Raw genomic sequence first — 20,019 nt, 5'->3', positions numbered from 1 at the left:
CCCACTTCTTTTTTCCCTTTTGTTTCCCCGACTTCCCCTTCCAGCTGCAGAGTGGTAGTCCCTGATCCCTGTTTTGAACCATGATTATTTCATACAGGTATGCTGTTGCTGCTGCTTTTAATAAGTATTTTCTTTCCAGTGTTTTCAATTTCCCTCTCTCATCCCTACCTCACCATAAACCTTCAGGAATGTTCTTTTAAAGTTTTAAATTGGCTCTCAATTAGCTCTTCCCTGGTGGATATCTCAAAATCCCTTGGCCATCCTTTTCTGTCAGTTCAGGGAAAGATATTTATTGAAACGGGCCAAATCTTTTTGTAGCTCGCCTTACCCTGACTGGTCCCTTACACACATGCGCTGGACCAGTTTTTCTGAGCAGGACTAACAGGGCTGTGGGATGCAGTGGTGTGGAGGGTCTCAGGTGAAGGGAAGCCAGCTGAGCTCACTCTAGTGAGCGGACTGAAAAATTCACTGGGATCCTCTCAACCTTGTCCCAGTGTGTCCTAGTCATCCGTTCATCTTCTGGAGCTGAATTTGAAGTCTGAAGCCAGCTATTACCCTATAGTCAGTGAACCCAGACCAACAGCACATGTTCTCAACATCTTTATAATTTTTATATTCTTAAAATTTTATTTGGCCCTTCTGGATTTTTAGAGTTTCGGGGTTTCTTTGTTTTTTTTAAATCCACTTACCACGAATATTACTGAAAACTTTTACAAACCATGGCAGTGAGGAGTTAAATTGGCCTATGGAGGATATATTTTTTAGATGAGACCTGCTATATGTGGATTTTTTAAAAAGCTGTATGCCTGTAGCAAAGCATAAAAATTTAATCCCAGAACAAAGCCTATTGACAAAAACACAAAAAACCCCAAACCAAACAAACAAAAAACCCACAAAATTCCTATAGTTATTAAAGGCCTAAAACAAAAAATAAAGCAAAAACATGGCTGGCTGTGAATAACCAACAAGAAATAAATGCTCAGGTTCAGGATTTTTTTTAAATTGTTGTTCAAACTTTAAAAGTAGAAAATATATTAGCGATTAGAGATAATATAACCAAGGACCTACCGAGGTTTACCTTTTTTGTTGTGATGTTTTCTCACTGAACTGCATGTATGCTCTGTGATATCGTGTGGTCAAGTTCTTTTCACTTCCTTAGGATAATGGCCTGACCTTTGGCTCATGTTGGTGTCCCCTGTATTCATTTATTCATTCATTTGGTAACGTATTCATTCATCAAAAAGACCATGATCTGCATGAACAAGATGCATTCCTGCCCTCTAAGGATCTTAGAGGCCCTGGTCTGTTAGTCTTTGGAATAGTGTGGATTAAATTCCCAGTAAACCAGATCAGTCCTCCTCTAGTGGTAGCTTTCGTGAGTGTGGGAAATTCAGGGAAGAGGTTCTCTTACTGTATGTGGTTTGGGGCTGGACCTTCCTAGGGCCTTCACTTCCTGTTTGCCATTGGTCCCACTAAACAAGGCCACTGCCTATGGCTCTCCTTCCAGTGCCCTTGCCATCACCGATACCCAACTATCAGAATGTTGGGGATCTTCCTTTGAGTATTTCGGATAGCCTACCCTACACCTTGAAAACTGAAGTCCCAGAGACCAATTTTCAACGTGTATTTATTGCGTGACATAGCACACAGTTCGTATTTAGTGATATCTGCTATGGAGCCTCTATGCATGATCCTAATTATTAGTTGAATGCCAAAAATGTTGGTAAATTTCTTTCATGAGTGTGTTCTTTTAGAAAGACTCATTATATCAGAGATACAAAAAAATTAATGTGAAACCAGTTCATTTATCTGTATGTATAAGAGCCAATCAATCAATGTACCTAATTTGTAGAAGACAGCGTGAACTTCATATTTCTGGATGCACATTGGATAGATGATAAACCATTCAATTGTTTAAAAACTAAATCTAAATCGACAAATTAAATATGTAAATACTATTTATCCAAGTAAAGTATGTAATTTCAGCCTAATTTGGACATAAATAATATTTTCACATTTCAAAGGACCTTAATTACTGGGGTTGATTAATTTACTTTAATATCTACTGAATGCAATTCCTTTTGGTAATAGGAAAAAGGAAACATATTCTGGGCTGACTCTGCCAGTAACTAGTTTTATGGCCCTGGAAATATCATTTCACATCTTTAGATCTCAGTTTTTTCATCCATAAAATAAGAGTTTATTCTAAAGACCTTTTTAGTTTCAAGTCTATGATTTTCATTACATAAATGACTATCTCTTGACCTTTTGAAAGTAGTTATGTTAATGAGAAAAAATTGACATAAACCTACATACATATAAATATATCTTTATAGTTAAGCATATATATATATATATATATATATACATAATATGTGGATGTATATCCCAAGTACGTTTCTCATCATGTTTTCCCCTCCTTCTGTTCAAAATACAAGACTGCCAAGGAGAAGCAATTGAAATTTTGGAGTGAGAAGAAGATTCTTACTCCACCCTTCCTAATTGGGAAATGCCTCCTGTAGGAGGTAAGATTTAGGAAGCATAAAAGGAAGTAAATGAGCTCTCTTTGCAAGTCTATAGGTCTCTCAACTGATAAATGCAGTTATCTTACTTTAGTTGTCTATAAGATTTGGGAATTTGAATCCCTTTTACACTGTCTGGGTCAATGTCCACAATTTGTCATAATCTTTCAATTAATTTCCAGTAAATGGAATGGTTATTGCTTGAGCTTTGGCCTCATAGAAATAACCTATTCTCAGGGCTAGATATAAAATTCTACATTTTAGGAGAAAAATCAACTGAATATTCATAACGTTCTGTTGTCTTATAGTTATTCTGCTGTTTTCTTGTCTAAACAAACCGTGTACTGTATTCCAAATTAAAATAGAACACATTATTTCTCTCTGATGGTATGATGCAAATTTTGTATCCTTAACCGAGATGCTACATTTTGGGGAAAATTCTGTTTTTGTATGTGTTTTTGAATGATAGTTTACCAATGCAAATGTTGTTTGGAATTTGTTTTAGCATAATGGACTGTTGTCTGACTTTGATCCAATATTCAGGGATTTCCTTACTTGAGTTTTCAGTTTCCAGTTTCCAACCTGATTGTAGTAGGAAAAAAAAATTCTTAAAAAAGAACCCAGAACTCAATATTTCATAATCAGTTTCCTTTTTTTTTCCTTAGCCAAACCAACAACTTTATCTCTTCCTCTGACCCCAGAGTCACCAAAGTAAGTATTAAGAAATGTAACCATTTTCAGAAAGGGAAGGGGGTTCTAATACATTTGGCTACAGCAACTCCATTTCAGTTTGTTTTTATAAATGTGCCATATCTTCCAGTGACCCCAAGGGTTCCCCATTTGAGAACAAGACTATTGAACGAACCTTAAGTGTGGAACTCTCTGGAACTGCAGGTAAGCCCTGTATTTCACTTGGAGCTCTGTGTGTGTGTGTGTGTGTGTGTGTGTGTGTGTGAAATATGTATTAAATAATAGCACATATTCTCTATGTGATTAATGAAATTAACAAATTATACAAGCAACATTGGATAAGAAGTTACCTATAAATATTTCCACTTTTTTTTTTAAGAGAAGACATGTATTGTGTGTCAGACCTGGGCCAGACCCTCTGATGTATGTTATTACTTTAGATCCCTAAATAACCCTATGTCAGATTAAGACACCAAAACTTGACCAGGATGAGAAATTAACATTTATTTTCCTCCCACTCAATAAGTGTGCCAGGCGTATGAGTGGTTTTGACTAGTTTCACAATGACCTCATGAAGACAGTGGTAATTTTCTCATCTTTAAGATAAGGATGTTAAGGTTCAGAAGTGCTAGATAATTTTCCCAAGATCACAGAGCTAGAAAGCAAGGAGCAACATTTTGAATGCCACTTTATTCATTATATCAATGTTTTAATTGGAATCTTGTGTCACTCACCATTATACTTAACAGTATAATGCTTTCCTATATATGTTACCATTTTTATATCTTTTCAGCAAAGGAGAAAACTGAAAATGTGCCCGTTCACCAAGACAAAATGTGCTTATGTGTTTTAAAACAAGAGTGATTTTCTTCACCATTTGGACTTCTGGACTCATTTAGTCAGTCTTACTTTATGCACTGTAGAGAAAGGAGCTTTAAAAACTTGGAATAAGCCCCGAGTAACTTAATAATCCACAGATTTCCTAGGCAGACTTATAAGTTGGTTGTAAATGGTGCCTTTGCCCTGAGAGCTTTAGGTTTAGATACTTGAACTTTCTACTCCAGAAGGTGAATCTTAGGCTGCCTGAACAAGAAGTTCCTTGACTCTGGCCATTGCTGATAAGGGTAAAGGAACAGTAACTTAAACAAGGTGCTTTCAACCAGAACTATAGTGTCTTCATACACCATGGTCATTGTCCCTAAGTTTAATTTCACACTTTGAGTTTGCTAAACTATGAAAGGCATAAGGAGTTTGCTTCTTATGAAAGGTCTATTGCATGATCGCATGATTTGGTCAAGCAGTAGGGTAGTTAATTTCATGGTGTTTATATATATATTTCATGTGTGTGGACACATTTATGTGTGCAAATGTCTATCTTTATATGCATGCATACATGTGTACATATATACTCACCCATAGGCATATACATAACATCATTTCTTAAATAAGTTATAATTACTTATATGGTTATAAGTAACTTTTATGTATATATATATATATATATCATATTCAGTAGAGGCCTTCTTATCTGACCAATAAGAATGAGTATCTGGTGGGTTTATAAAAAAAACTGATTAAAGTATCCAATGTCATTTTGCTTTTGCCTAAGACATATAAAGAAACATTCAAAGATCAGATTTTTTGTATAAGAAACAGAGACCTTCGCCTTGAACTTAAAAATCCTAACTGGTAATCCATTAATCTTTCTGGCACTAACTGTAGTCATGATGTATCTTAGATGGTATCCACTGTTCATTTCTTGCTTTTTAGAGGAAAAGAATTAAAGATCTTTGTGTAGTAGTCTGAGCGCAAAATCAGTCTAGATTTTTATGCTTTTCCTATAAATAAATAATAATCATAATTCACCATGTTTTCCCAGTGTTTCCAATACCACCTGTCTATAACTGATTGGACAGCTTCTTCTTTCAATGACATACCTTTATTGGTTCTTCTTATGGAAACATTTTTTCTTATACTTCATACAATGGCATAGTATTTTGTTATCTTACATAATTCCAGTTACCACTATAATAGACATCAACTGGTTTGGGAAATACTACTGTGGCTCATGATAACAACTCCATTGAAAGGAATCTATTAACTATGAGTATTCAGAATGTTGTATTAGTCACTTATTTTGTTTCAGAGGGAATTGAGAAAGCTTCCACTTTGCATAGCCACACCGAGGCTTCTGTTAAAAGGTTTTTATTAGAGGCACCTGGGTGGCTCAATTGGTTAAGGTTTTGCCTTTGGCTCAGATCATGGTCTTGGGAGAAGTCCCGGGATCAAGCCCCACTTCAGGGTCTCTGCTCAATGGGGAGTCTGCTCGTCCCTCTGTCCCTCCCTCTGCTTGTGCTCTCTCTCTCTCTCTCTCAAATAAATAAATAAAATCACAAGCAAAAGGCTTTTTATAATTCCCATAAATAATAAAGCTTACTATAAAAGTGTCAAAAAATATAAACTAGTGGGAAAATATTCATAATTCTTTTTTTTAAATTTACTTATTTATTTGAGAAAGAAAGAGAGAAAGAGAGAGCATGAGCAAGGGGAGTTGCAGATGGAGAGGGAGAGGGAAAGAATCTCAAGCAAATTCCCTGCTGAGCACAGAGCCCGATGCGGAGCCTCTAACCCACAACCCTGAGATCATGACCTTAGCAAAAACCAAGAGACAGACACTTAATTGACTGAGCCACCCAGGTGCCCCTATTCACAATTCTAAGGTGCAAAGTTATCCATAGCATTTTCTTCCTATGGATAATCTTATACATTATATTTATACTACAATCATTTTGTATATATAATTTTGCATCCTGATTTTTCAGTTAACATTTTAATGAGAAAATTCTTTTATTATCACAGACCCTTTATTATCAGGTTTTTAGTGTGTTGTATGACAGTAATCTTAGTAGTTACATCAAAATTTATTTAATCACACTCGCATTATAAATTTAGGTTGTTTTGAAGTGTAACCATTTTGAAATAGCACTGCTTTAGAAATGTTTGTTCATAATTTTTTACAGAAGTATAGTCGACATACGATGTTATATTAGTTTCAGGTATACAACATCATAATTCAACACTTCTATATATATTGCAGTGCTTGCCATAATAAGTGTAGTTACCACCTGTCACCATACAAGTTATTACACTATTATTGATTAATTCCCTATGCTGTGCTTTTTATCCCTGTGACATGTTTATAACTGGAAGTTTGTACCTCCTCATCCCCTTCACCTATTTTGCGCATCCCTCCACCTCCCTCCCCTCTGGCAAACATCAGTTTGTTCTCTATATTTATGAGTCTGTTTCTGTTTTTTGTTTGTTTGTTTTGTTTTGTTTTTTAGATTCCCTACATAAGTGAAATCATATGGGATTTGCGTTTCCCTGTCTGACTTATTTCACTTAGCATAAGACTCTGTAGATCCATTCGTGCTTTCACAAATGGCAAGATTTTATTCTTTTTTATGACTGAGTAATATTCCATAATATATGTATACTACATCTTATTCATTCATCTATTGCTTTTCTGTTTTGGTTATTATAAATAATGCTGCAATAAACATAGAGATGCATATATATTTTCTAATTAGTGTTTTCATCTTTGTTGAGTAAATACCCAATAGTGGAATTACTGAATTATATGGTACTTCTATTTTTAATGTTTTGAAGAATCTCCATATTGTTTCCAGAGTGGCTGTGCCAATTTACATTTCCTCCAGCAGTCACAGGTTTCTTTTTTTTTTTCCCTACATTCTCATCAACACTTGTTATTTCTTGTATTTTTGATACTAGTCATTCTGATAGGTAGAAGGTGATATTTCATTATGGTTTTAATGTCCATTTTCCTGATCATTTAGTGATGTTGAGCATCTTTTCATGTGTCTATTGGCCATCTATATGTATTCTTTGGAAAAATATCTATTCAGGTCCTTTGACCATTCTAATCAGATTATTTGTGGGTTTTTTTTGTTATTGTTGCTATTGTTCTATTCATAAATTTTATTTCTCAAAATAAATTATTAGTAGTTTTTAATAATGACTACAAAGATATAACATCTTGGTGTCTTCTGGTATATATTGCCTCATTGCTTTCCTGAGAAGTTCTTTCATGAATAGCCCTATTAACCCTACATGGATATACTTGCCTTATTGCACATTTCCAAAGATATCCCATGCTAGCATTTTAAATGTTATATATATGAATATATCATTTTAATTGCATTCCTTCCATTAGTGAGATTATGATGTCACAAAAAGCACTTCTATTTCCTTCTTGTAAAAGTTTTAACATTTTTCTTATTGATAGATACCTAATTTTAAATAATTTAGTGATGACTTTGAAAGTTTAGTAGCCTACACTATTGAAAGACAAGTAGAGATTTATAGAAGATACATTTTTTTACATATTTAGAATCCTTAAAAATATACACAGTGTATTTATTTCTGTCAGTGAATCAGAATTTATCTGACTGGTTTAAATCTTTTTCTCTTGGTGCTTTGAAAGATTATTGGGTACAGTGGAAATCAGTTTACCAACATGTTTTTAATATGTGCTCTGTGCTTTCAATATGATGTCTTAGGAGATATACATCGAATAGAAGACCTAGAGACTGATCCATATAAAGCATGAAGCATTGTAGTGGCCTTCTAAACAGATGTTCTTGTGTTTAAGATGTGGGTTTATAGTTTGTTGGGGGAAACAACACACATTGTACAAGTAGCATGAAGGCAAAATATTATTTATTATCTCTAAGGTTTTGTTACCCTTCTAAGAAAGATGGACCCAGAGGGTGTTTTTGAGTTTATTGAGTGTGGTAGTTTTAAGTGTGAAGGTGCAAATTAGAGAAACTGAGGTAGGGCCCAATTGCATTACAAAGTAGAAAGAATGTAGAGCTCTAGGAAAACAAGGGGACTGAGGAGGAACTTGGAAGAAGAGAAATTTGGAACTTGATTGGAGGGTGGTGTGAGGAAGAGGTTTTTTTTGGGATAGAAGTATGTTTGAAATGCTATGCAGTATGTGATGCTTATGATCACCATCTCCTCAAACAATCTTTAGTAAAATTTCTTGCATGGTAGGAATTGAAGGAGGTGACAGACACTGATTGCACCTCCAGGGAATCACCAAAGGGAGAAAAGAAGTTATCAAAGGGAACCCTGTAACTTTGCCTCAAGTTAAATGCAATGATTGTGCAGAAGAGTGAAAAGAATTATAAAGATGGTTCAAGGACTGGAGGCAGAATTAAGGTGATATCATTAGTGAAGGACCCAGGTGATCCATGGAGAGGAGTGTGGAGGAATTGGTGCTCTCTGTGGGCTAAACCGCCTTGGGGAGCCTTTGGGAGAGAAATATTTGTATCGGATTTGAACTGCACAGATGGAAAGTGGAGAGGATATTGATGGAGCAGAAGCAAGAAAGTAGGAAATCAAAAAGGTGTTTGAGTAACACTGTACTTGGCATGGGCAGTGAAATCAGCAAGGAACTACAAGATGGAGCATGTACTTTTCCTCCTTCATCTTTTAATTGCTAAAATGCTTTCTCTGTCCTTAATCTTTTCTGGGTTTTAGTTTCCTTAATGTTAAAGTCATAGTTATAATCCCCAAATCAAATTACTGTCTGACTCAAAGGACTAAAATATAGGTTGAAAAATAAAATTGCCAGTACTCAACCATTTTTGACATCCAAAAATGGCAATTACATGTGCAGTCAGCCAGAATTTTAAAACTTTATAAACAGTGAAGCTCCAGGTAAAAGTAGTCTGCTATGATTTCTAAAAGCAGACAGCATAGCTTAGTGAGGTTGTGCAAAACCATGGCTCTGACATTGGACAAACCCAAGTTCAAATTCTGGATCTACCATCTAGCAAGGTGACCTGTGGTCATTTTAATTAACTTCTGTAAGACTTAGGATCCTAATGAACCAAACGAAGATAATAACAGTACCTGTATCTCATTGAGTCACTCTGAGGATAGAGGTAAAACATGAAAAAGGCTTCCTCCAGTGCCAGTGTATGTAAGTATTCAATAAATATTAGATATTGAACTACTAATTCTGCATTAACTTTATCTGCTGAGGTCATTGTACCTTGTTGTTCATCTTTTCAACTTTTAATTATCTTACCTGTTTCCTTTCAGTGACCCTAATGTTTTTTTTTTTTTCTCTTTGGTACACTCATATATGGACTTCTATATTTTCTTTGTGGCAAAATTCCCTCTAATTCCCCTATAAAACTGAAGATGCACTGTTTTTTGGTGTGAGTATGGGATTCACCAAATCAAGGTAGAAAGATCTACTCCTTGATGCTCTCTTAACAACAGCTACTTCTACATTACTATACATTCTGGAGGTTACACACTCCCTAGAAAGCATGTTATACATGTTTGTTTGTTGATTTATTTATTTACATTCTCTGGCCATTTCACTTTCAAGGAAAAAGCTATATGTTGACCCTAGCTCTGTGGTGGACTCATGCTTCAAAGCACATCCATGGGGATCCCTGGGTGGCGCAGCGGTTTGGCGCCTGCCTTTGGCTCGGGGCGCAATCCTGGAGACCCGGGATCGAATCCCATATCGGGCTCCCGGTGCATGGAGCCTGCTTCTCCCTCTGCCTGTGTCTCTGTCTCTCTCTCTCTCTCTGTGTGTGTGTGTGTGACTATCATAAATAAATAAATAAATTTAAAAAAAAAAAGCACATCCATGCGATGAGAGATGATGTCTCTTTACTGAAGCCTTAATTTTAAAGATAATAGTCAACATCTGTTATGTTAAATAGGTTTCATTTCACTTGCCAAATGTCATTGACTAGTATTGGCGACCAGAAGCATTGTGTTGAGGAGAATTCCAAGGCCAAGTCTGTACTCATGAAAATGTCACCATCAATTAATGATGTCTGCCATAGGTGCGGCAAGGAGGTGGACAGAGTGGAAACATTCATGTTGTTGATCTGTTGATCCTTGGTCTACAGGCTTAATCCACGTGGTTCTGGCCAGGGAAATGGATCAAGCTGTTGCCCAGGACTTTCTGGTGTCTTCTTTTTCTTTACTCTCACAAATGTTTGTTTGTTTGTTTGTTTGTTTATTTATTTTCAAAACATTTTATTTGTTTATTCATGAGAGACATGGAGAAAGAGAAGCAGAGACATAGACAGAAGGAGAGGCAGGCTCCTGATGTGGGACTTGATCCCACGTGCTTGGGATCAGGCCCTGAGCTGAAGGCAGACGCTCAACTGCTGAGCCACCCAGGCATCCCTACTCTCACAAATGTTAGTGAAATTTTCCAAACATTTGAGTACAAGTGTAAAGAGTCAACAAAATTCTGAGACCTCCAGAATACTCCCTCTGCCCCATCTGCAGAGTCTTTGGAAAACAGGAGGGATGAGACAGGAAGTTTGCTTTATTAGGTATTGCCAGCTGGTCTGACTTTGTGATTGTCCTAAACTAGCTCATTTTGGCTGATAAAAAAAACACTTCTTTTTTACAGGTGTAAAAACTAATTTGATTTCAAAATAGCTGTTAGTAAAGCAAGATGAGAGTAGAGAATGCTCTTTTGGCAGAAGGCATTTAAATCTATTGCATATGGAGATTTTCAGAGTGCTAGACTTTTTTTGTTTCTGAAATGGAAACGGCAAAGCAATGTCAGTTCAACTAGATGATGGCTTTAGCCACTAGACATGAAGGAATTTGGTTAGGGACCAAGTGGCTGACCCCCAAATTTCACATATATGAATATGTATGTGTACATGTAAATTGTTTTTAAAGTTATTACTATAAAAGTAATAAAACAGAGTATAAATATTTTATAACTAATTAGGGAAATGGAAAAAAATAAAATAGTCAGCAGTTTCACCATCCTAACACACTAGGTCTTAGCAATGTCGTCCTCCATTAGTATTGTATTTCTCTCATGGTTTTGATGATAGGAGACGAGTGATTAGGTGCCATTTTTTTTCCCACTTTATGTTTTCCCTTGGTTTAAATAGGCAATCATTCACATTGCACCTTGGTGGACTTGAGCTTAAGAACCCACTCATTAACCAATCAATTTGTAATTTCTTTTATGTGTAGTTTTATATTATTATCCTTTTTGGACTTCCCATTTAAGAATTTATTTGCTGGACGGAATATTGACAGACAACACAAATTTGCTGTACCCTTTGGGCATATGCATCTTTTGTATGTGCCTTATCTTTGGGGAAATAAACCAAAGCAAAATATGAGCAGTAGTTGGTAGTTTTAAAAGGAAAACCCTAGCATGAGAGAACTGGAAAGTGATATTTTGACAGGTCATATAATCCATTCCTGAGCCCAAAGAATCCAAGAGAGGAAGACCCCACAAATTCTCTTTACAGCCCATTCCAATGTTTGGCAACTCTTACCGTCAGGGATTTCTTCCATATTTCAACTATATCCTTCCTTTCCTTTTTTTGGTCTCATTCTTCTGGACCCAACATCTGGAAGGATCATTCCTTTGTTCTCGAGTTATCTTTTTGGGAAATAGCTACTGTCCAAATTTCTTTTAAGCCAGGAATAACAAAGTACTTACACCAGCTTCAGGGGAGTTTGGTGATAGCCGCCTGGAAAAACAGGTCCCCTCCCCCACTCTCAGCCCAGCTCCCACCCCAGCACTGTGGGAAAGGGCACAGGAGCCAATTAATAACTTCATCTTCCATGAGCAAGAGTTGGAGAATTAGGCACATGTCCTAGAAAGGCTCTGAAGCTTTTCTGTGAGGCCAGTCTGTTCCCCAGAAACCAGGCGTGATGTAGGACACAGTGAGTGGTAAAAGGCAGGGGCACTGGCGGTCAGAGCAGTTTGGGGTGATGGTCACCCCAGGACTGAGCAGGGTAAGGGAGGTTCCTCCGTTTGAACATTAATGCTTCAGTGGCTGGCTCCTCTGGGGCTCAGAAAGTCCTGGGGAGGTTGGGGGCCGGAGAGGGCATATTTTATACCAAATATTCCCACTAGTAGAGCAGTACAGTTCCTACTGAGTAGCAGCCCTTCCTGTGATCTCTTGACACCCACTCCAAGTTCTTGAGGCACAGAATAGAAGAGTAGGATAAACCACATGCCTCTCTGCCCAGTCCTTTCTCAGTAAGGTTTTAAGGAAATTAGAAACTCGTCTTCTCATCGTTTCTCCTTATGAAATATTTCAATTGACATGTGACCTGAGAAAAATCCCACTACCAAAGAAAGTCCAAAGCAAGTCACAGATAGAGAATGAGATTCTGTAAAATGTTATAAATTATTTAAAAAAAAAAGAAAAAGGAAAAAAAAAAACAGAAAACAAACCCTGCTGGAGTCATTGGGTGGATCGCGGAACACACATGCACACGCATCCACAGCAGAGGAGTCATCGTTTATCAGAGTCATTCAATTAAACAAACAAACCCAAAAGAGAACTCCTCAAAGAAAATCGTTTTATAGCACATAATGAAAAACAAAACAAAACAAAACTTGTCTCTGACTTTTTTTTTTTAAATAAAAGGGCTGTTTAAAAAGATGACTGTGGAGTGTGTAGCACTTCTCCCAGATTTGCTGTGCAGAAGTGCATAAGTGTGAGTGATGCAGAGGTACTTGTTTATTATAGAACACATTTCAATGCAGTAATCATAAATATTGCTAAGGTTGTGCTCTGTTGAAATATGACCTACATACTCTTGATTGTTTGTGTTACGTGATTTGTCTGACACCCATTACATTCTGGGTAATAGCAGCCATTTGTTGCTCTGCACAGCAGGCTCTTTTGACAAAAGAAAATAGGCAGTAATAAAAAAGCTATAGTCTGAATTACATTCTGCACAGTGCTGCACTGCTGAGAGTTTGTGCAAGTGTGTTAACAATGCTCTGAACTGCCTCTTGTCAGCCTTCAGCCTGTAATGGCCATCTGTCCTCACATAAATCTGTCAAAACCTGCTAAGTTCAAGAGAGAGCATGGAATATACCTTGTACTGTCAACACCAAAATGTACACATTCCCCAGAAAATCAACACACAGGAAATAATCCGGAGGTTATGGGAGGCATTAGCACTGTTGATTTAAGCTTGTGGGGTGAAATTGAGAGTCTGGCCATTAGAAGGAAGATGAGCAAAGGTAGTGGCATCAAGGAATTGAGTATTGACTGCCCTCCTACCGCAAGGAACAGGGTTCTGGGTGGCGGACGTGGGAGACATCCAGTTCGTTCCGTTGCAGCAAGGGGTCCCTGTGCCCATGAGTGTCTCTTAAAAGTTTGACACCATGTTTAAAAAAAAAAAAAAAAGAACAAGTGCTTCTTACACTTTTATTTTGCTTTGCTTTGTTTTGCGTTGGGTCTCCAGTCTATCTGGAAATAGATTTTTCAATTACGCACTGCTGGTTCCATCCTTGAGATTTCTGTCTTGCTTGGAGGTATTCTCTAAGAATGTTTCAGTAAACAGTAAAAAGTTTAGGGAATTATCTGAATTATCTGTTTGCCCTTACCCACCTACTCACTAATCCTAGAATAACCTCAATCTGTTAAGTAAATATTATTATTATTATTATAAAAAGTTTATGGAATTATCTGAATTATCTGTTTGCCCTTACCCACCTACTCACTAATCCTAAAATAACCTCAATCTGTTAAGTAAATATTATTATTTATTATTATTATTATTATCATTATTATTTTTTAGTAAGGGGTGCCAACAGAAATTCACAGCCCTGCTATATTCATTCTTAGGCTATGTGTGGTTATCTTAGAGTTTCTGTAAATTTTAAGTACGTACCCAAAAACAGGTACCTTACTTCAAATTTTAAAGATTTTCCCATTTATGAAAAGGAACCATGAAGTCCCAGAAGCCCCAGCATCCGGTGTATTATCCAGCACATAGTAGGTGTTCAGTGAATGTCTGTTCCATTGCTACAGGCTGCCTGAGATGTGAAGAATGTAAAAGGTTTGGTTTTTAACTAAAAAAAACTACAATCAAGGTGTCGCCACTCCCAAGAGCAACTTGAGAATCAGTTATTTAAGCAATAATGAGTTTAGGTACTAGGACAAGGGTTTCAAATGTTCAAGACTAAAAAGAATTTCTATATTTAAAATCCCTAGATAGCTGAGCTATTTTTAGGAATAGTCTCTCTTTAATAGTGGCCTAATTTGGTGTTTCTGAAGTTTAGGTTTTCTTTTTATACGTCTAGAATGTCAGTCAAAATACATGTACCTGAGAACAAGGCGATGGGCTGCACAGACATGACAGGAGAGAAGGTCTCTATATGGGGTCCATGAACCGCCTCATTAAAAATGTTTGACCAGCTTCCCCAGTTATTCTTGGGCCACTGAAATGTGAGACCCACTACTAAAGGAGAATCCAGAAAAATTAAAAAAAAAAGATTTTATTTATTTATGTGGCACAAAGAGAGAGAGAGACAGTGAGAAAGAGAGAGAGAGACAGTGAACACACAGGAGCAAGTGGAGGGGCAGAGGGAGAGGGAGAAGCAGACCCACCGCTGAGCAGGGGGCTGGAAGCGGGGCTCCATCCCAGGACCCCGGGGTCATGACCTCAGCCGGAGGCAAACGCTTAACCGACTGAGGCACCCTGGCGCCCCTAGAAAAAATAAAAATCAATGAATGAGTAAGGATTTTTGCAAAAATAAGGCCAGGCAACATTCTGCTCAGAGCATATAATCTATTTGGAGAGACAAGATAAAACATACATTCAAAAAGAGATGAGCAAAAAAAAAAAAAACACCAAAAAGAGATGATCAGGAATATATAGCGTTGTCTGACAAGTACCAAACGGGTGATCCTGGCAATAAATTATTAGGAAAGTAAAAACCACCCTAGTTTGGGGACCATGAGGAGATTCACGGAGTTGGGTTTTAGGATGTCGACTGTCGTTTCCCCCATTCAAGGGCTACGTCATTCGGAATATTTGACTGTTGCTTGCTCAGCAAAGACAGATTATTCATCATTATTTCTCCGAGCATCTTAACCTCCTGGAAGACAGATCTGAGAATCTGTGATTTCTTTGCGGGGCGGGGAGGGCAGCATTGGTACCTTGAGATTTGTTGTAATGGTCCTTGAAGGGGGCGTGCGGGAGCATCAGGGCTGTGAGAGGCCAGCGCAGAGGTAAGGGGAACGAGGGGAAAGAGAGAGGAGAGAGAGGAGACTGATCACATGGGAATTTCTTAGACTAAGAGACATACTTGTCCACGAAAGAGGGATCGGAAGGAGAGCGTGCCTCAGTGACACCGATGTTTCATTCAGTAACGTGTCACCTCCCGGTTATCTTCCTGCGAAGGGCTCCAGGCTGCCAATCGGGGGAGCTTTCCTGGGGCTCCGAGGTGCTCCTTCTCTTGGTGCTTCCACCTCCCTGTCTTTCGGAACCGTTCTGAGACGGATGTCCCAAGTCAAATTACCTGGCGTCTGTGTGGCTTTTCTCCCCTCTGCGTAACACAAACTGCCAAAGAGTAGTGTAAATATTTTATTGTCGAGCAAATATTCACATTAATTTCCTCTATTTCTTTAAAGTGGGAGAAAGAGGCACTGCGCTCTCTTCCTGTTCATATCAAAATTTCATGTGGCTTTCTGTGACCTACTTGGTTGTGTGTTTTGTCACACACACAGATGTATATGTATGTATGTGTATTTTCCCCTTTCTCCAGCAAGCTGAGATTTCTCTGCCATTTCCTTGAAATGTGCAGTTGCCTTAAGTCTAACCCCAGGCTTGTTAGCAGACTTGAAGTTCTTTTCTGCTGAGTAGCCTTCCCCCACCCTCCTAAATAGAAAGTGTGCTGCTGTAAACTCAAATATTCCCTTGTAAGCATAAAGTCATCTGAACTCCAGCCTGCCCTTCTTCAAAGTTCCTTGGACTCTGGAGCCATTTCCCAACTGTCCTCCCTCGGTGTAAAGGGATGCGGAGAACGTCCTCGGGGGGGGGGGGGTGAAAGGTGGTGGAGGCAACTGTAATTCACAGATGCTCCCACGATGGCATCTCATGGAATTTATCTGCTCTTTCATAGCAAAAAAAAAAAAAAAAAAAAAAGTCACCCACTGACGGGGTTTCTCCCATCTCCCTTTCTTATCTTTTGATTTTTGATTTTTGATTTTTTTTTTTTACTTTTTTAATTAGTGGGTTGCTGAAGTTTGGATCCGTTCCAAGCCTCCAGCCTCATCGCCCGCCCCGATGTTGTGCTCTAAATAAAACGGTCCGCTGGCGCTGCAATATTTAGTGTTACTGTTCATTTAGGTTTCTGTTGCAGAACCATATTTTAGACAGAATGTATTAGTTATGCTTACAAGAAAGTATTATACCTACATTAGCCATGGTTTACTAAGTTAATGAACTGTGGAAACAAAGAGTCATTGCCGTCAAGTCGCAGAGTTGTCTGGTCCCCTGCCTTGGTCTGTCCTGTTTCACTGAACTTACTTTGAAGTTATCTGTGTCCCTCTCACCCTGCCCCACATTTGCTGTCAGCCCATCTTTTTTTTTTTTTTTTTTTTTTCTTCTGAGTTGCCTAGTTGTTTGGCTCCATGGGTAGGTATCCTTGATGGGAGAACAATTTCTGGGCCACTTGGATGCTCCGCAGACGCCTCTGCAGACGAATGCTACCAAAGCTTCCCTGTCATTCCCCTGGGCCACGCTGTGTTAATTTTCCATAAGGCAGACAGACGATGCCCTTGGAAATGTGAGCTTTGCTCATGCCTGGTGCCGCGGAGGCCGGTCGTAAGGCGCTAATGTTTTCTGGGAAGCAAGATCGGTTAGCATGGGGGTTTAAAAATACCAAGAATCACGGATCTCACCGCTGCCCGGCAGTAGTGAGACCCATCTTTCTTGGTGCCAGAGGCTTAGCGGGAGAGAGGCACTTTCTCAGGGCTTGTCATGAATTCCGTTTCCCTCTTTCTCCCCATTGTCTGAAATCCTGGAAAAGTTGGGGAAACATGTCCTGGCATTTAACAACATGATCTCTGTCTCTTGTTTCTCTCCCCACACCCCTCGTGCGTGTGTGTGTGCGTGTGCGTGTGCGTGTGTGCGCGCGTGTGTTTCCCCTTTTACCTTCAGGCCTAACTCCACCCACAACTCCTCCTCATAAAGCCAACCAAGATAACCCTTTCAGGACTTCTCCGAAGCTGAAGTCCTCTTGCAAGACTGTGGTACCTCCGCCATCGAAGAAGCCCCGGTACAGTGAGCCTTCTGGCACCCAAGGCAATACCTCCACCAAGAAAGGGCCCGAGCAGTCTGAGTTGTACGCACAACTTAGCAAGACCTCAGTGCTCACCAGTGGACACGAGGAAAGGAAGGCCAAGCGGCCCAGCCTACGGCTGTTTGGTGACCATGACTACTGTCAGTCAATTAATTCCAAAACGGAAATACTCATTAATATATCACAGGAGCTCCAAGACTCTAGACAACTAGAATATAAAGATGCCTCCTCCGACTGGCAGGGGCAGACTTGTTCTTCCACAGATTCAGACCAGTGCTACCTGAGAGAGACTTCGGGGGCGGGCAAGCAGGTCTCTCCTTGCAGCACCAGAAAACAGCTCCAAGACCAGGAAATCCGAGCCGAGCTGAACAAGCACTTCGGTCATCCCAGTCAAGCTGTTTTTGACGACGAAGCAGACAAGACCAGTGAACTGAGGAACAGTGATTTCAGTAATGAACAATTCTCCAAACTACCTATGTTTATCAATTCAGGACTAGCCATGGATGGCCTGTTTGATGACAGCGAAGATGAAAGTGATAAACTGAACTACCCTTGGGATGGCACGCAATCCTATTCATTGTTCGATGTGTCGCCTTCTTGCTCTTCCTTTAACTCTCCATGTAGAGATTCCGTGTCACCACCCAAATCCTTATTTGCTCAAAGACCCCAAAGGATGCGCTCGCGTTCAAGATCCTTTTCTCGACACAGGTCGTGTTCCCGATCACCATATTCCAGGTCAAGATCAAGGTCCCCAGGCAGTAGATCGTCTTCAAGGTAAACCTCGTGAACGGCCCGCCCAGAGCGTAAGGTCCCTAAATGCACTCACAACCTGCAGACAGGCCAGGCCACCCCCAGGCCACCCCAGGGCCTCTGGGGCCGGGCGCCAGGTCGTTACACAGACATGCCTCCCCCTCTCCTCTCAAATCCACCGGCTTTGAGCACAGTGCCCCGAGCCGGCCGGATCACCCGGAGAACCTGTACGAAACTTGCTCAGCTACTTTATCCATTACCTGGAGAGCTGCCCTGTGCCAGGATAGTTGAGATCCCTGCGAGATAAAGCTGACAGGGGATCAGACCGGCGCTGGGCGTGCACAGGGATAGGAGGGGCTGGGAGAGCACACATCGCCCCCCACCTCTCAGCTGACTATCACAAGTGTCACCTGGAGGCCTCACCAGTAGCTAGGAGGGAGGCGCCGCGTCCCTAAGACGGTGCTGCAGGGGACGCTCGCTCAGTGGGCCCATAACCGGGGCTTTCGGGGCAGTGCCAAATGCCCTTTCTGCCCTCCCCTCCCTCTCGCAGATCTTGCTACCACTACGAGTCGAGCCACTGCAGACACCGCGCGCACCGAAATTCTCCCCTGTGTGCAAGATCACGTTCCAGGTCGCCCTACAGCCGTCGGCCCAGGTAAGGCGGGGGGGTCTTTGCCTATCCCCTCTCTCTGGGCCCTGCCCCAGAAGCTCCCCCCCACCCCGTTAACCCATCTCTCCCACCCCTGCTCCAGACGCCACCTGTTACCTCGACCCCCCCCCACCCCGACCCCAGTTCCCCTTTGATTGTGCCGGCGTCGGTGGGGGCGGTTGACTTAATGATGAAGTTGTGTTTCTCAGGTATGACAGCTACGAGGAGTATCAGCACGAGAGGCTGAAGAGGGAAGAGTACCGCAGAGAGTATGAGAAGCGGGAGTCTGAGAGGGCCAAGCAAAGGGAGAGGCAGAGGCAGAAGGCAATTGTAAGCAGCCGGGAGCTCCCTTCTGGTTGAAAGGAGGGTTTCTTTTCCTTTCTTGTTTCTTTTCTTTCTTTCTTTCTCTCTCTCTTTCTCTTTTCTTCTTCGTAGATTAGAAAATAAACTAAAGCTAAGGCTTTAATTCGAATTTGCAATATTCAGCCTGTTGACCTGAAAACATCAGTGGGTCCGCGATCCCCCTGGCCCCAGCTTAGGGGGAACACAAAGTTAAAGGAGCGTATGCTCTTATTCAGACTTCCTATTTCTCAGTCACCTGGAAGCTCATTACTGTTTTCCACTTCTTTTTTTGTTTGTTTGTTTGTTTGTTTGTTTTTTCCAAAATGGAGGGAGCAGGGATTTATTTATTTATTTATTTATTTATTTATTTATTTATTTATTTATTTTTGGTCAAATATTGGTTCCATCGGGTCAGACGATGACTTTTTCTGACTGTTCTCTGCTGCCTTTTTGTCAGTGTTGAAACGAGGCAGTATCAGTGTTTGGTATCAGTTTTTGCCTTTTTGGCGGCATTAGCGTTGGAAGGCCTGTGAAGGGACTGGGTTCGAGTTAGGGCCAGAGGAGGCAGGAAAGGCAGAGAGGCCAAAAAGTCATCATCTCTTATGTGTGCTGGGCCAGCGTCTCACTGGGTCGTCGACACATCCACATATCTTATGACCTACTTTGCAAGAACCCATTCGGTATTTCGGCACTACTTGCTGCAGTGTGTGGTGTTTATTTGATGTGCAGACACTACTGGTTCTTGGGTTTAAGATCCAGGTTACGTTGAACCTGTTTGTTCTCTGCGGGTCAGTAGATCTTCAGCACCTGCTCCCAAGCAGTTGACTTACTCCGCCTCCTTCCTATTGCTCATCAACTTAGAACCCCGGGTGGCAAAAACCCATCCCTGCGATTGTCAGTTTTGTCTCTGC

The 20,019-nt window shown here is 40.1% G+C and overlaps 1 protein-coding gene across 1 annotated transcript in view; it reads left to right on the top strand.

Annotated features, from left to right (window-relative positions):
• The window catches only part of PPARGC1A (PPARG coactivator 1 alpha), a 98,223-nt gene that overhangs the window by 62,369 nt on the left and 15,835 nt on the right, over positions 1-20,019 (top strand). Inside the window, exons 6-10 of the mRNA XM_055326652.1 lie at positions 3,188-3,233; positions 3,343-3,416; positions 17,226-18,141; positions 18,668-18,772; positions 18,976-19,096. Of these exons, the coding sequence (XP_055182627.1) occupies positions 3,188-3,233; positions 3,343-3,416; positions 17,226-18,141; positions 18,668-18,772; positions 18,976-19,096 (1,262 nt within the window). The remainder of the gene's footprint in view (positions 1-3,187; positions 3,234-3,342; positions 3,417-17,225; positions 18,142-18,667; positions 18,773-18,975; positions 19,097-20,019) is intronic.

This window comes from Nyctereutes procyonoides, unplaced genomic scaffold (genome assembly GCF_905146905.1).
Source record: "Nyctereutes procyonoides isolate TBG_1078 unplaced genomic scaffold, NYPRO_anot_genome, whole genome shotgun sequence".
NCBI lineage: Eukaryota > Metazoa > Chordata > Mammalia > Carnivora > Canidae > Nyctereutes > Nyctereutes procyonoides.
The sequence above is the reverse complement of the archived record's forward strand: the minus strand, read 5'-3'. Positions and strand labels throughout refer to the sequence as shown.